At 34.6% G+C, this 17,853-nt stretch overlaps 1 protein-coding gene across 2 annotated transcripts in view; it reads right to left on the minus strand.

The window, feature by feature from the left end:
* MDGA2 (MAM domain containing glycosylphosphatidylinositol anchor 2) overlaps positions 1-17,853 on the minus strand; it is a gene marked incomplete at both ends in the record, with an annotated part of 688,627 nt that overhangs the window by 337,135 nt on the left and 333,639 nt on the right. For both annotated transcript variants that reach the window (XM_084239552.1, XM_084239553.1), the window contains one exon: positions 12,058-12,197. In XM_084239552.1, the coding sequence (XP_084095678.1) occupies positions 12,058-12,197 (140 nt within the window). The remainder of the gene's footprint in view (positions 1-12,057; positions 12,198-17,853) is intronic.

The raw sequence follows: 17,853 nt of genomic DNA on the forward strand, positions 1-17,853 counted from the left end.
TGACAGAAGAATAGATTAGAAAGATGCAGTCAAATGTCAAGGAACACCCAGGACTGACAGCCACTGCCAGTAATGAGGAAGATGCAAGGTAAGACTCTACCCGAATCTCAGAGGAAGAAAAACCAGCTAACACCTGGATTTCAGAATTCTAGCTTCAAAAACTATAAGAAAATAGATTCCTCTTGTTTTGAGTCCCTCCGTTCATGCTACTCTGTTATATCAGCCCTAGGAAATTAATATAATATGCTATCAAGCAATTCAGGTACTTGTACAATTTTGGAATTAGAGAACCATTTAAACTTTAACATGAGCTGATAAAGAATTTGTCATGAAATGTGTTCACAGCTCATGGAATGTGTTTATATGCATTTTACATAGTAACACATATAATGCTTCTTGCAATTTCAGAAAACTATTTTCAAAATGATCTGTAAGTTTAACTACAGGCCATCTTCTTCAAGTCAGTTGCTTTAATTATATGAAGCATCAATGCCAAGATCACTTCCATGTAACAGCATAGTGCAGACCTGATGCCTAAAAGATAACCCTAAAACTACAGAATTTCTGTGACACCCAACAGAGAAGACACTAATTAACTAAGGATTCTGTTCTGTTCAAACTTATCCAATATCACATAATGATTTCTGCCAAAGGCAAGGAAGTAAACCAGAAAGGACCAGGTTGTATGGGATAATGTTTCCTCATGTACCACAAGGAGCAGAAAAGGGAAGAAATCAATGTTTGCTGATGGAAAAAGATAAAACTGTCAGGAAAATAAATGTTATTTTTAGGTTTTTGTTAAGTCCTTGACACTAAGGGAAAATCAAAATAAAAGATTAGCAATTGCTTAAGAAAGAATTGATTGAGTCATTCTTAATAACTGTTTTCTCATTTTTCAGTCCAGGAAACACTCACTTTTTACAAGCACTTTCCTTGTTAGCATAAGTTAAATTTTCAGATCATAGAAATGTTTTTATTCCATATTGATTTTGTTGGAAGCATCTCTAAAAAGTTCAGGGAAAGAATGTAATGAGCTTAATTTAGAATGAATGTGTCATATTTACAACTAGCACTAATATAGATTATTAATTACTACTGACAGGACACTCTTTAGCATGGAAATGGATAAGTAATACTTTCTAAATTGTAATTGAATTTATTAAACTTAAATTTTAAACCTCCATATTTAAAAATCAATCTAAGTAATGCTCCATTGTAGGAGATTTGAAAACTCAAGTACATATGATTCTCTTAACTTACATTTTTAAAGCACTAACCATAGCGAACAGGTAAATTGGATTCAATTGGATCACAAGTAGTTCACTATTACATTTATTTTCATGTAAACTTTTTAAAACAGTAGGGATGGATATTAACTATAAATAATCATTTGTAATACACTGAATATGCCCACATGATCCATACTTTATGAATTTATCTTTGTGTATTTATATATACACACATATAAAACATATAGACTAAAAAAATAGATCAAATAATTTGATTATAATTCCATCAAAAAGCAGTTCACTTCAGACTATGTTAAGATTAATGCATTTGGGCCTCCCTGGTAGCACAGGTGGTTGAGCACAGCGCTGTGAAGCTATCCGCAGCCTCTGCAGTGCTGGTTCAATCCCCGCCGGCCACAGAGCAACCCACATGGCAAGCAGACCTCTCCTGTCTCTCCCGCTGCTCCCCTCAGCAGCGTATTTCGTCAGTCTGCCTGTTCTGTTCCCCGCTCTGTCTCTGGTGAAACCTCTTACCCTCCCACGCATCTGGCCTGTACCCCGGCCAGTATCATTCTCAATGGTGAAAAGCTGAAAGCAATTCCATTAAGATCTGGAACAAGACAAGGATGTCCACTTTCACCACTGCTTTTCAATATAATACTGGAAGTCCTAGCCAGGGCAATAAGACAAGAGAAAGACATCCAAGGAATCCAAATAGGAAAAGAAGAAGTCAAACTATCACTCTTTGCAGATGATATGATAATATACATAGAGAACCCCAAAAACTCCACAGAAAAACTAATTCAACTCATCAATCAGTTCAGTAAAGTGGCAGGATACAAAATCAACACGCAAAAGTCAGTAGCCTTCCTATACACAAACAATAAATCTGAAGAAGAAGAAATCAAAAAAACCATCTCTTTTATTATTGAAACAAAAAAAATCAAATATTTGGGAATAAATCTAACAAAAGAGGTAAAGGACCTATACAAAGAAAACTATAAAACACTGTTAAAAGAAATAGAAGAAGACACAAAGAAATGGAAAGACATCCCCTGCTCATGGATTGGGAGAATAAACATTATTAAAATGGCCATCCTACCAAAAGCAATATACAGATTCAATGCTATTCCAATCAAAATTTCAATGTCATTCTTCAAAGAAATAGAACAATTATTGATGAAATTCATATGGAATCACAAAAAACCCCGAATAGCCAAAGCTCTCCTGAAAAAAAAAGAAGGGAATGGAGGCATCACACTCCCAGACTTCAAACTATACTACAAAGCCATAATCATCAAAACTGCATGGTATTGGAACAAGAACAGACATACAGACCAATGGAATTGAGTAGAAAATCCAGAAATAAACCCACAGATTTATGGTCAAATAATCTTTGACAAAGGAGCAAAGACTATGCATTGGAGCAAAGAAAGTTTGTTCAATAAATGGTGCTGGGAAAACTGGGTCGCTACATGCAAAAGAATGAAGCTTGACCACTACCTCACACCATATACAAAAATCAACTCAAAATGGATTAAAGAACTAGACATAAGACCTGAAACCATAAAATACATAGAAGGAAATATAGGCGAAACACTCCGTGATTTGCATATCAAAGACATCTTTACAGACACATCACCCAAAGCAGTGATAGTGAAGGCAAAGATCAACAGCTGGGACTACATCAAATTAAAGAGCTTCTGCACAGCAAAAGAGACAAGAACAAAAACAAAGAGAAACCCCACCAACTGGGAGAACATTTTTGCACACAACACTAATGATAAAGGACTGATCACAAAAATCTGCAAAGAGCTGATGAGACTCAACAACAACAAAGAAAATAATCCAGTCAAAAAATGGACAGAGGAACTAAAAAGAAACTTCTCTGAAGAGGAAATGCGAATGGCCAACAGGCATATGAAAAAATGTTCAACATCACTTGTAATCAGGGAAATGCAAATCAAAACTACCATGAGATACCATCTTACACCAGTGAGAATGGCACATATTAAAAAAACTAGCAACAACAAATGTTGGCGAGGGTGTGGAGAAAAAGGAACTCTTCTGCACTGTTGGTGGGAGTGCAAACTGGTCCACCCACTATGGAGAGCTGTGTGGAGATTTCTGGACCTACTAAACATAGAGCTTCCACAGGATCCAGCAATTCCACTCCTAGGTATTTACCCAAAGAACACAGAAACATCAATTCCAAAGAACACCTGCACCCCTATGTTTATAGCAGCACTGTTTACAATAGCTAAGCTTTGGAAACAGCCCAAATGCCCAAAAATAGATGACTGGATCAAGAAGATGTGGTACATATATACCATGGAATATTACTCAGCATTCAAAAAAGATAAACACATGCAATTTGCAGCAACATGGATGACGCTGGAAGGGATCATGCTCAGTGAAATAAGCCAAAAAGAAAAAGAAAAATACCGGATGGTCTCACTCATAGCAGGGATCTAGAAAACTTAAATAAGGGACCAGGAAAAAGAATAACTATAAGAAAGTGAAAATCAAAATCAACAAAAACTATGAACCAGAGACACTTTTTGGGGGGTGGGGGCGGGAGGGGAGGGATTGGGGTCAGTATGGGGGGATTGCATTTGTATGGGGAATATAAAAATAAAATTTATTAATTAAAAAAAGATTAATGCATTTGGACTTTGTACATAGCTAAATATTAGGAGTAAAAGATTAAAAATATAAGGAAAAACATATCATGGGATATGATATGTGTGACTAGAGAGTGGAGAAAGTGGAATTTGATGGTGTGACTATTTTTCATGTTAGATGATTTTGCTCAACTGTGGGTTATTGCATGAGCACATTTGAACCTAGGCTAAAGTATGATGTTTGGTAGTTTGAGTGTACTAAGTGCATTTTTGACTTAAAATAATTTCAATTTAAAATGAGTTTATCAGATAATAATCCCTTTGTAAGTCAAAGGGATTTCCTTCTATTATCTGAAAATAATCTAATTTTAGAATGCTTATTTCTTGTCAACTGCTGTAATATAAAATTGGTTCTGATCTTATCACTCCTATCACAATAGTTTTCATTAAAATTTGTAGATTTCCAAAGATGACATCTATCAAAATTCCATTTGACTTGTATACCTCAGTATTTTGTATTTGTGCTGATAATCCATCTTCTAATCTCTAAGATCTAATTTTGACCATGAGAGACAAAGATGTCATAACCAAACAATCCTCAATTTGCATTTTTATTGTAAATACCCAGCACATGAAATGTCTTGTGCGTGAACTTGCAAACATTTAATGCTTAGATTTAATTTAAGTAAAAGACATTAGTTAAGACATGAGGAGAAAACGTTAGGAAATCATAGTCCAAGCTAATTATGGTACATAAAAGTCTTAAGAAATGAAAGCAAAATTTCACCAAACATCATGACTTCACTATTGACTTGTGACTTTCCTTTAGAGTCTTCAGGGAAAAGAGATGCACACTGATGCAGAATCCCAATAGAACAACATAAGGTCAGAGGCAAAGAAGAAGCAGTAAGCGTTGTGTGTATAGATGTACTCCTAATTAGGTTGGAGTCCAAGGAATGGGCATTATTTATCCCAAGAGGGGCCCGGGGAAAGAAATGCTAAGACAAGAGATTATAAGTAGGTACTTTTTTTGGAATTAACCCCAGGAAGACAGAGTCGGGGTTGGGAATAGTGATAAAGATGGAGGAAAAATCAGCACAAGAAAGTGTCACTGTGTTTATTGTTGCTGAGTAATTGGACCTCCATTCTACTGAATATAAGGGATGTGTCACATAATGGCCTGACCAAGGGGGCATGTATCAACTGATTCTTGCTATCTATTCACAAAGGAACTTCTTTTCATACAGTTATTAGTACTCTGCTATAGAAAGTCTATTCTTGCTTCAGAATCTGAATCTCTGTGCTATAACATTTTTCTTGTGGATGAAAAAAATCCACACAGTATCCTTATCCAACACCAAACCCAATAGATCATATTGCCTGATTTGCAGTCAGTTTATAATAACACCTGGACTTGCTGCAGAACACTCTGTAGCTCTGACCCATACTTGCAACTGACAAACTTTAAAATTACCTAACAAAATCACTTGGAGCAATACTACCCAGTATAGTAGAGCAGCCCCCCCCCCAAAAAAAAAAATCTACCATATACCAGGTTTAATTCTTACTGGTAAGATTTGTGAGGAGTAACAACTTTTTCATAACCTAAGATGGAATGTCCCAGCAGGTCCCTGATCATCAGATTCCTAAAATATTCACAAATTTGATATAACACTGAAATTGTGGGTACTTTATTTCTCACTCTCTGACACATATATGTCTATGACATTCAGAGAACTTGCTATTTCTTGTTCAAAAGGTCAAAATGTCCTGTGTAATTAATGCAATGGGCTTGTACAATGTACTCTAGTTTACCAAGATGATCAAGTTCCTGTATATGACAATGTTACTGAGGGTAAGAGTAAATTTTGACCTGGGATGGAGCAACACATGGATTGCCATCTATCCAAAAAAAAAAAAAAATGCAAACATTACATTTTTCTTAATGAGACTTGAAAAGCATGCATTTATCAAATGACTAGTTTCATGCCAGCCAGTATCAGTAGTAGAGTTATTTGTTCCAGAGAAGACACCATATCTGGTCCAGCATCAGTGCTGATTTGCTAAAAAGTCTACCATCATCTGCCAAATTTCTTTATGGCTTCTTGTTATTTTATGGGTGAAATAAATTGTGACATGATGGATACTGCCTCTCCTTTTTAAACCTACTTCTTGATGCTAGTAGCTGATCTCTGAAATTTCTCTTGAGATGCAATATAGCTTGGAAAAAAATTTAATAATTTTCTCTGGGAGGACAGTGTCATAGGTCCTTCTGAGCACAAGGATTCTGACTTACTTGGCAGGTCAGGTGACCAATGTGAGGATCCTGTCAGCTTGTAAGAATGTTCATCCCAAAAATGCACTTAGGAAATAACCATAAACCCACTACTCTGGGCCAGGTCTTTATTTGACATCTGGCTTCCATAAGTCATAAATATTAAGTAATAATAAGCATAACTATGTTTATGTTTCATGCATGCTCAATAACATAATTTATTGCTATAAGAAATTTAATAGAGGGGCCTCCCTGGTGGCACAAGAGGTTAAGTCTCAGCACTATGAAGCTATCTACAGCCACTGTAGCATGAGTTCCATCCCTGGCCAGCCAGGTTGCTGACCTACATGGTGCAGCAGACCTTGCCTATCTCACCCACTGCTCCCCTCAGCAGTGTATATCAGTAGATCTGCCTGTTGTGCTCCCCACTCTGTCTCTGATGAATCCTCTCACCTGTCCACAATCTCTGGCCTACACCCCTGTTCTTGTATGCATAAATAAATTAAAAAAAGAAATTTAATACACTGAAACTGAGAAAATGTATGAAATATCAACCAAAATAAATAAAATATTTGCAAAGAATAACATACAGCTAGCAAGAATTGTTTCAATCTGAAAAATTTGTTACCAGAACTTATTCGCTCAGATTTCATCAAGGTAAGATTATCACTTTATCACTGCATAGGATTATGAAGATAAAAATATCAATAACAGTAACAGCCCTGACACACTAGAATACATTTATATAACAATCAAATGACTGGATATGATCCCGTTATATAATAAAAAAAGGTCTTGCCTTTTTTTTTAATCCAAAAAGCATGCACTCCATAGGGGTGACTAGTAAACAATTTTAATGTTTCTTAGATTTAAATTTGAGATATACATAATTATTTTTAAAAAGTGGTTTTCAAAAACATTTTAGCTATGACAAATGAGCTTTAACCAAAAAGTAACATTAAAAATGCATGAATATAGAGTTGCTTTATTTGAGGCAAATTTTAATATTTGTTTTGCTTGGTTTTTGAAAGTAGAATAAAAGGTCAATATATTTTAGTCTTCCAAATATACACATGCATGTTAGTTATTAAAACAATTAAAAGACAGTCACATTATACTGGTTATAATAAAATTCTGTCTAGCTTAGAAGTGTGAAATATTCAAAGCATCCTACTGAGTTCTTGGTAAGTTTGCTATACTTCCTACAACATTATCTCATAGCAAGAACAGTGAAATGTTATTTAAATCCCAACATTTATTTGGGTCAAGGGTATGAAAATTTGTTTTTCAAATTTATAAAGAAGTGAAAATGTTTGAGGTTAACTAAGAAAATATTAAAAAAATTAAGCCACAGACAAGTTATAGACAAAACTGAGCAAAGTTATAGAAATTAAAATGTATAACATTGGTATAAAAAGGGTTAGCTAGAACAATGGAATAGAATTAGGCAAATTTTTGATGATAAAATTAGCATTTTTTTTAAAGCTGTTGGATAGACTTATGACTATCCTATTTGGACTGAGGCAGAGAGAAAGAACTAGCAGTAAAAGAAAAAACACTAGATTAATAATCACATATGGATAAAACCATTTTCAGAAGATAAAATCATCAAATATATAAATAATCATGAGCTGTTAGGGAAAAACAATATAAAATATATTGATATGACTGAGACCTTCATAAAATAGGTACCCAATGTAGAAGTCCAAATAAAAAGATTAAAATAAATTATCATTAAAAAAAAAACTAAAAATTACATAAACAAAACTGAGAGACAAAAAAATGGAGGGTAAAATTTGAAACCTGTTTATCAGATATTAAATTTATTTAACAATTTATATAAAGTCCTCACAAGACTACAAGAAGACAAACAGCAAATCAATAATAGTAGATTAAAGCAATCAAGAGATTAAAAAAAATGATAAATCTGTGGGGAAATTTCAAATTGACCAATGATTAAGAAAATGCAAATTTAAATGTGTTAGGGTGTAATTTACTTGCTCACATCAAATTGCCAAAATTTTTTAAAAGGTTCACTTGTACTAAAGAAGCAAGTAGAAGCTACTGTGTATTTTGGCTAAATATTTCCATTTTGAGGAAAGAAACTATACTACACAAATGCTTTGTAACATGGGTATACTCAAGCACATATGTGCACCAAAATATTCATTGTTATTTTTTTAATGGTGAAAATCCATAGTAATTCAATGTTGATCAATATGACAGTAATTCTATAAATTTAGAGTACCCATACAAAGTATAATTCAGTCTTTGTGAAAATAATAATCTGATTCAGTGGTTCTCAAACTTTAGTGTGCATCAGAAACATTTGTAGGGCTTGTTATAACAAGCCCCAATGCAGTTTTAAGGGAAACTGTTAAAACTGGCTCAAATGCAGTAGTTTCTGATGTAATAGGTTCTGAGAATCTTCACTTATATCAAGTTCTCTCCAAGAATCAAATAATGAGACGTACTAGCCTAGATCTATATTTGATGCTTTGGATACATGGTCCAGTAAAAAATTCCAGCAAAAGAATAATACATTTTGCTACCTTTTTAAAAAAACAAAAATGAAATATGAATATATGTAATTATATTTATAAAAACGCAATGAAAAGGACTGCAATGTGATATGTCAACCTATTTAATATTTAACTAGGAATGGGCAATGAGAAGATATTTATAAATCTTCATTTATCTACTTTAAAATATGCCATGGAAAGACAAGAGCAGTTTTCAAATCGACTTATTTTCATAACTATACATTTCATAACTATAACTTATTTTCATAACTATACATTCCACTCTACACCTTAGGTCTAAGCATAAAGCACTTAATAATGAAGAGTAAACAATATTTATTATGTTTCAATATAATGTTAATTATGTGCCTAGTAATATATATGTGCATATTTACATGATATATGTGCATATATATCCATTTAATTTTTAAGAGGAAACAATGAAATAGGGATGATGGCTACTATCATCTCTATTATATAAATCCAAAAATGGAGAACAGAGAGATTAAGGAACTTTCTCAGGTCATTCTAGAAGTTGTGGTGGATCCAAGATTACACCCAGTCCCATGCCTTTAACTTCCATATTGTACTGTTATTTCCTTCACTTCATTTTATTCTCCTTAGACACATAAATACCTTTAAACCACTATCCATTGTCAAACAATATATTTGTTAAGAATTCAGAAGAAAAATGGTGCTCTCTGGAAGTAGAAATGTTTATGACTCGTTGCCATAGGAATAGGCAACAGATTAAGAAATTTCTCAAAGAATAACCGAAGAACTCCTCTCTTTCACTGCATTTTCAACTATTGATGTATTCAGATTAGTAAAAGCAGCAACAGTCATTCCAACTTTGTGGCATGGTATTAGCCAAGAAAAATCATCCTCAGGACCAGCTGCCAATAGCGTGCCCTTCACAGTTTGGCCAGTATGCCAAGGCCCAGCTGTTCTGTCAGCCCTCCTTATACACTTTGTTGACAAATAAAAGACCCAGTTAATTTTTCAAACAGGCAAGATAAGCTCAAACTAATGCACCTGCAAATACCTAAAATACATCTAGGAATGAAGATATAATGATACTGAAACACTAAATTCTTCCTAGGTTAAAATCGTTCCCAAAATGGAACTATTTAGGAAAAGTAATTAAGGCAATAATCTACTTCTTTGTTTTAGAACTTATTTTTGATTGGCCAAGATCAAATATTACATCTGTTCAGGGGAAAGGATGTCCAATACAAACTCCACAAACAGGTTCTATAGAACCAACCCCAACCCCAGACCAAAGCTATTTAGGACACCAAGGACTACAAATCCCATAATGTCATCACCATGAAAGGGAGGGTTGCTGGGAACTGAGGGTGGAGTTAAGCTGCCAGGTTTGGTGTGTAACCAGACATGTGGGCCTTGGTTGGCAGGAGTAGGGGTGGGGTGGGAAGGAGAGGGATTGGGGAGGGAGGCTTGGTTTTTCAACGGCTTTCAGCATGTTATTGTGGTCCCAACTCAGTGGAACTGGTAGGATGCGTTCACCAATATGTCTCACTCTCTTTCTCCCTGAGTTATTCATTTCTTCATTTCCCCTTTTTGTAAATAGACCTTCTATTAACCTTTTTGTGTGTGCCTGCAATTGAGTTTTCTCATTGACCCAGAATTAGGCCAAGCCAATTAACATTGGGGTTGCTCTGTAGAACTTCAAGATTGTGAAAGGGAAGGTATATGGAAAAAATAAGAAATTCTAATACTAGGACACTTACAGTTTAGATAAAGGAAGTGGAGCAGCTGAAATGATTTAGATGCAAAATAAGAAGTAGCATTTGTATGTAAAACCTGGAGTTCTGAAGATGCAGAATATGTTGTGTTCAGGGTGGAAATAACGGGAGCATTGCTGAATAGTCTCTTGCCATAAACTGCTTCTCATAAAGCAACTTTGGGTTTCTTTCACATTTATTTGGACCCTTTTGTTCTAATCCCAACTTTAATTCTCAAATTTTCACAGAATGTATATAAATGCACTATTTATAATCAAGTTATAATTACACTAAAAATTCTTTAGGAACTTTTCTTGCATTAATGCTATTGTTTTTTAATTTTAGGAAAATTATTTTCCCTGGACTCCACTGTTTTCTGTATACATTTAAAAATAAAAATGCTTCATATAATCAGTTTTATTGTCCTATCAATTTTTAATATTTATTGTTCTTGTCCTTGTATGTTTAATTTTGCAAACTTTTTTTTCTACCAGGTCTAACTATTTCAGGTCAAATTTTATAGAACTCAATTTTATTATGACATTTTAAACCAATTTTCAGTTAATATCAAATATAATTTATAACTTTAGTTACTGTGAATTATAATATTTTTCAAAAAATTTTAATAATCATTTTTTCTAGATTATTTTAATGTTTCCCAATTTGCCAACAGCATGTTTTGCTGAACCTATTTTACTATTTCTATTTTAACCACTAGTCAACAATCTATGCTTTATTCTCTGCAGTTCATATGCCTATTTTAATTTGTTTTTCAAGATCAAAACATGCTGAGTATTAAGAGTTAGGGATGGTAGGAGGAGATGGCACAAAGTGGTGGGATCAGAAATTTCCACATTGCTCTTTACTTACCTTGCTGCAGTTAGTATTAGCTGAATTTTATTTTGGCAACACAAATATTTAAAATATGTAACTCTATACAATGAGATTTTTCATCTAGTGTTTGTGTTAGTTACCAATGTCAGTTTTGAACTAGTCAAGTTAACTATACAACAATAAGAATTGACAATGAATAAACTATCCAAATATTCTGTATCCAAATTAAACTTTTACATCACATATCTATGTAGTCTAATTATATTAGCCATATCTAACCCTTTCTTTTACTCCTGCTATTACTTTGCTCATTGTTCATCATTTCAGTGTACTTTAAAAGTTTCAGTTTTGTTCCTATTTCTAAATTAGTTTACAAAAGCTGTAGCTGATGACTCTGAAAGTCTAAGTGTCTATAGCACCTGCAAACATTTGTTTTGCAAAGTTTTCTATGAATATAATAACTAGGGGTAAGAAAAGTACATGTGACCTCCTGCATCACATTCTTCAGAATAAATGCTTCCTCGGCTGCAATTATGTCATCATGAAATCATGTTCCACATCCGAAAATAAACTCATTGCCATATGAATTGTTATCTTGCTGAGATATTTTTGTAGTTGTCTTTTTAACAGCTTCCGTAGAAGTGTCTTCCAATTTTCTCACAATACCAAAACAAAAATTTCTTTTTTCGTTTTATTCACATGAGCACGTCAAGCTTAAAGTTGAGCTACACCACCCTTATCCTGCCTTGCACACACATACATTTGAATTTCACACACACACACACTCACTCACCACACCCTTTTCCAGTGTCACAGGTCAGGACTCACCTGTGGACGTGGATGTCCTGTGACCAGACAGGTCAATTCTAGGGTTTCTCCTTCCCGTATAGTGTAGACCCTTTCAGAGTAGCGCTCCTCCTCAATGTTACAGGCCAAGCCGGAGTGCACAATACGAACAGTAGGGGGAGCTGTCAAGTCAGGAAGAGAGACAAGACACACAAAAGATAAGTGAACAGTCCTCCCATGAATCGTCCTGGTAGTAAGAGCAACTATTATTAGACTTTCCCATAATCAGATCCATCAGTATTCACACTTTGAGTATCGCCAAGGGATTAAAGATTGTTAAAATTAATTAATTAAGGCATAGAAGAATTGGAGTGCAGACCAAAGGAGTGAGGTATGTGTGAGAGGATTCACCAGAGAAAGAGTGGGGAGCAGAACAGGCGGATCTACTGAAATACACTGCTGAGGGGAGGAGCAGGGGAGACAGGAGAGATCTGCTGCACTATGTGGGTTAGCTGCCTAGCTAGGGATCGAACTCAGGCCCAGTAGTCCTCGCGGTGATAGCTCTGAGACCTAACTCCTACTCCATCAGGGAGGCCCCAATTAATTAAAGATTTTGTTGGAGAGAAAGTCTCAGATTTATCTGACAGTCACCAAAATATTCTAAAAATGGCAAAGGGAAAACTTTGGGAAGGAAAAAAACTAGTAACTAGAGAAAAAGGTGAGATTACTTCCATTTTGAAATTTTAAAATTTAATGCAGTAAGGGATACTGTCCAAAAAACTCAGTAGTACAAGAGAAAGTGATCACTGGAAAAGATAAACAAATATGAAGTGAAGACACTGACATTTTTCTATTAATTTTATAAGCTCAGTGATGCAAATAGCACGTTAAGGAATGAGAAATTTTGGCCTTCAGGAATTAAACAACAGCTTGGCTTATAATATTTATAAACTCCTGCACTGATATGAGCAAAACATGAGCACTGAATTAAGCCATTAATGCAAGCAATAAATCATTGAGCTTGAGTATAAAATTCTCACTCAAAAGAGACTACATTCTCATGAAACTGTTGAAAGTCCTGAATAAATTTTCTCCTACTTGAGTGCCACACCAGACAAATTCACTAGCAGAACTGCTGAAAAACCACTCTATGCAAAAAAACCACTCTTTGTATCATGAGAAATACTTAGATCACAAGACATGATTCCTGGAATCCAATAGATTACTGTGTTACCAGCTTTGAACTGGAGGCCATTCCCATTAATGAATTGAGCATTTTTGTTTGTAGTGGATGAGAAAAGGTCATTTTAACTAAAGGCAAGTGAAAAGACTGTGCATGCAAAGGAGAGTAATCTCAAGAATCTCCTGGTAGCAATATCACCTAAAGAGCAATATTTTCAGCAGAGGCTACTTGAAAATTAGCGTGGCCATATTTAGAATCATTCATTTAACACTAAAAAAATGACAAGTCCTATGGAATTTTAAGATAAATTTGGGGATTCTATGAAAGAAATTAAATGACTCTAAGTCTAACTCTGGGAAAATTTTTGAGAAAATCTGTTCTGAAATTGAAAATGGACAGTTTTAAAATATTTTATACCTTGTTTCATATAACATAAATGTGTAGAATACTCAGTGTTTAGTCATTGAAAAGGACATTTTGTTATAATTTTCAGTTTCAACTAGAAACTAAAACAATGAAAATCCTACTTGTGGATAATAAAATGACTGGTTATTTCCATTTATTTCTGGAATACCAATCAGAATCCTTATTTTCAATTTTCAAATCCAGGATCCTAATCTCCAAAATTCAGCATCAAATGACATAAACAAATGTTCAGAGTAGCCTAAAAATGAGGGATATTCTTCAAAAGGAAGCTCTTACAATCAGAATGCCTAATAAACTCCCGAAGAACTTGTTTCAAAAGCAGACTTCAAATGTATATATAGAAAACTTTTATGTTTGAAGAAACCCCCCAAATCTGCATTTTTACCAAACACACCAACTGATGAAAATGACAGTATTAATTACTCAAGATTATTAGAAATATTTTGGTGTTTTTGTAAATATTTGTGTGGTTTTTTTTTAAAGATTTATTTATTTATTTTATACAAGAACCTCGGTACAGGCCAGACGTGCGGGAGGTGAGAGGATTCACCAGAGACAGAGCGGGGAAAAGAACAAGCAGACTGACGAAATACACTGCTGGGGGAGCAACAGGAGTGACAGGAGAGGTCTGCCAAGCCATGTGGGACCCTCGCTGGCTGGCCAGGATGGAACCGGCGCTGCAGAGGCTGTGGACAGCTTCACAACGTGGCACTCAATCGCCTACACCACCAGAGGAGGCCCTGTTTTTGTAAATATTTGACTAAAGGAAAATACTCCTAGAGATAATAGGTCTTTTTCATTTTTTTTTCCAAACTAAAATTCATGCTATGTATCATTTCACTGGTTTGAAAAAAAACTAAATGATGCTTAAACAAATCAAATGTTTGCTCTACATGCCAATTTATCAAAAGTTTTATACTATGTCTTTGGACACTGTCTAAACACTGTAATATTTTTAGTTTTATGACATTAGAATTTTTTATCTATAATGTTTCAGTGGATGCGCTGATATATTTCATACAATGTTTTTTGAAAATTATTTTCTTCAGTGATGAAAGTTAAACTTCAATTAGGTAAATAATACTAGAGAGCTACTTATTTTCAAACCTGTGTCTTAAATAATTGTATGCATATTATAGGGGTTAACAAACATCAATTAATAAGCACTTGTGAAATGAATAGAAAAATGCTAAATAAAAAATGCAGACTCATTATCTTGCAATGTATTTTGATTCAAATTTAGCTTAATAAGTGATAGTCCATATGGTTATTAACACATCTAAATATAGTAACATGGCATTATTTTCAGATTACTTTACAATTCCTATTTTTGTTTTAATATCAAATCAATGACTAGTAATATTAATTTTATGATGTCTTTTTAAAGCATCATTATGCAAATAAGCAGTTTTATTTAAAACTTAAAAATTTATAATAACACGTTTTCATTCAGGGTAATTTTCTCCTGTTCTTTCTGTATTTTAACACATTCTTAGAAAAGGTTAATTTCCTATATACTGTAATCATCATGACCTACCACTTATTTTATAGAAGAATGGAATATTGTATGGCTTGAAGATGTATTTTTTTCCAGTACACATGAAAATATATACTCAGGACTTTAGTTGCTCAATGATAAGGCAAACATTTTGGAAGTTTCCATTAGCTCTTTTGGTCTACAGAAAGACCAAGAGCTTTCCTGTCATTGCTCTTATTCCTAAATTAGGGATGGAAAGTTTGAGGACAGCAAATGACCTGGACACAAACCTGCAACTATTGCGGCCTCATAAGACCAGAGAGAGCATTTCACTACTTCATACTATTAAATTTATGCCTGAAATAGTTAAATTAGGCTTCTAAATAATCCCAAACTTGAACTAAACTTGAAGAAGGGAATATAAAAAGACGGGTAAACTGTGCACGAAGTAGTTAGAGAACTATAGCTAGATCCACCATATAAGCTGATAACTGCTCCAAACTTAACCAACATAACATTGTTTCAATTCATCGTCCTACCTCCAATTCATATCAATTCCCTGGAATCTTACAATTTCCAAAAATGTATTTTGAAACTTCTATTTCATCAAGTTATTTTCCTGCCTAAATATCTCCCCTTGACATTTCAGAGTCCTAATTCCTCTACATGATGTTTTAGGTTCTCTCTAAAAGGTCTTCACACAGACTATGCAACTCCAAATCCCATTTCTCTATAACATCAGCCCAATATCAGTGGGAAGTAAAGAGCATGGAGATTTCACAAGTCTCTGCTTATGATGTTCTCCCAGCTAGAATTCCAAGACTGATATTTAGATCAATGTTTCTGACACCATCTTGGATGACTTTGTAGTAATTCTCGTCTCTATTTTCTAGGGATGTGTATTATGTAGTGTTTTTCCTTTTTCTTAACATTTTAACTTTATAGTAAGCACCTCATTCTAGGATGAGCATCATTTTTGACATCTGTCCTATACTACATAATTAGGAGCACAGAGCAAATATTTAATAATTAATTTACACTTTCTGTTTGCAAATATCACTCTAATGACACTGACATATTTTAGAAAACTATCAACTATCATAGCATGGGATTTACATGCTTTAAATGTAAATCCAATTGGCAGTACTGTATCTGAAGCAAGACATCTTTCTGCCTATTAGAAAAAGTCTCAATTCATCATCCCAAAATTGGACTAAGGTGATGACCCCTTTTGCCCTATAGAGTCAACAATGAATTAAAATGTTAAAATATTGCATGAGACTCATATTCATCCAAATTTTCTTGAAGTAAACCAAATCCCATTATATAAAAACTTTTCAAACACTAATCATATCAACTCTCTTAATTTGAGTAAACCGGATTTGGGTTCAAGAGGTCAACCTAAAAGGGCAAAAGAGAGATATTCTTTTATCTTGTTAAAGTATGCCTTTGAAAGTTAAACCAAATTTTCTCTGTATTCTTTTGGAGAAAGAACAAAATAAATTATTCTCCAATGGCGACAACCAGGAGAACTCTTAACCTTTAATCTCATATACAGACTTTAAAGTACATATTTATTGAGCATCTGCTATAGATAAGGGATGGGAATTTTTGCTGGAGACCTGAAGATGAATATTATGAGCTATGCCCTCTAGGGGCTTACAGCCCCCTGGGTCTGCTCAATCTATTAAAAACTAATACAGCTGAACAAGGCATAAACACTATCACAGAAGAAAGTGAAAAGTACTGTCAGAGGACAAAGCAGAAGATGACTCAGTCGGCCTGGGGATTACAATGTTAGTAGCTGTGGAAAGTTCATGGGGTAGGAACAAAAGAGAAAGGATATTCCAGAGAGAGGAAATAGTGTGTTCAAAGTCATGTCTGTAAGAGACTGCCCGAAGTGAGTTAAAAATAACTACATTAAAATGTGATGCATGTGGCTTCTGGTTACCAGACACCACTCTTTCCACTTGCCATTGTGCCTCCAAATGTAAGAGACAAACTCTGTTGCCCTCTGAGTGGACATAAGGAGAGAGATGTACTATAGAGACCTTGTTAGACAGGACTTGCAGATTAACTGATGTGTCAGTGAGGGAGCAGGAGTTAAGATGACATTGAAGCTTATACTTTGCTTAACTAGGTAAAAGATTTGATTTTTAAAATAAAAGTAACTCTATAATCATGGCCCCCATATAACTAACAGGCTTGAGATGAAGGGGAATTTCCTGAATTCAAAGCATGAGGGGAGTTTCTTAGAGTGAGGACTCGATAGGAAATATTTTTGAAAGAGAAGCTTTTTTTCCAATAACAGGCACAGGTTCTGAAGGGCACCTTGCTGCTAGCCAATAACAGGTTTAGAATTAGAAGTTTCCTGTCCTCCAAACACCCTAAGAGCTTTGTACTTTGGTAAATCCCTCAAATCCTTGATCCAGCTATTCTCTGGGAATTTAAGTTATCAGTAAAATCCTGCCAGTCTTCTACCTTAGGTCAAGGTAGCTTATATTCATCGTGCAGATTGCAGATCATTTGGGACAGTTAAGTATGGAAAGAGTGATGTTCATTACACCTCTCTGAGAATCCCCTGTAAGGGGATCAGAAAACATCCCACACCAATTTTTCAATGTACTCCAGAGTCTTTGGGCAAGAAGGGGGAGAAGGAAGGAGAGAAAAAGAAGCAAGAGGGGGGAAGGGGGAGAAAGATACTCCAAATAGAGATAATGGGGTTGAATCTGCTAATTACACAACTCTCTTA

This window comes from Talpa europaea (assembly GCF_964194135.1).
Source record: "Talpa europaea genome assembly, chromosome: 8".
Taxonomy (NCBI): Eukaryota; Metazoa; Chordata; class Mammalia; order Eulipotyphla; family Talpidae; genus Talpa; species Talpa europaea.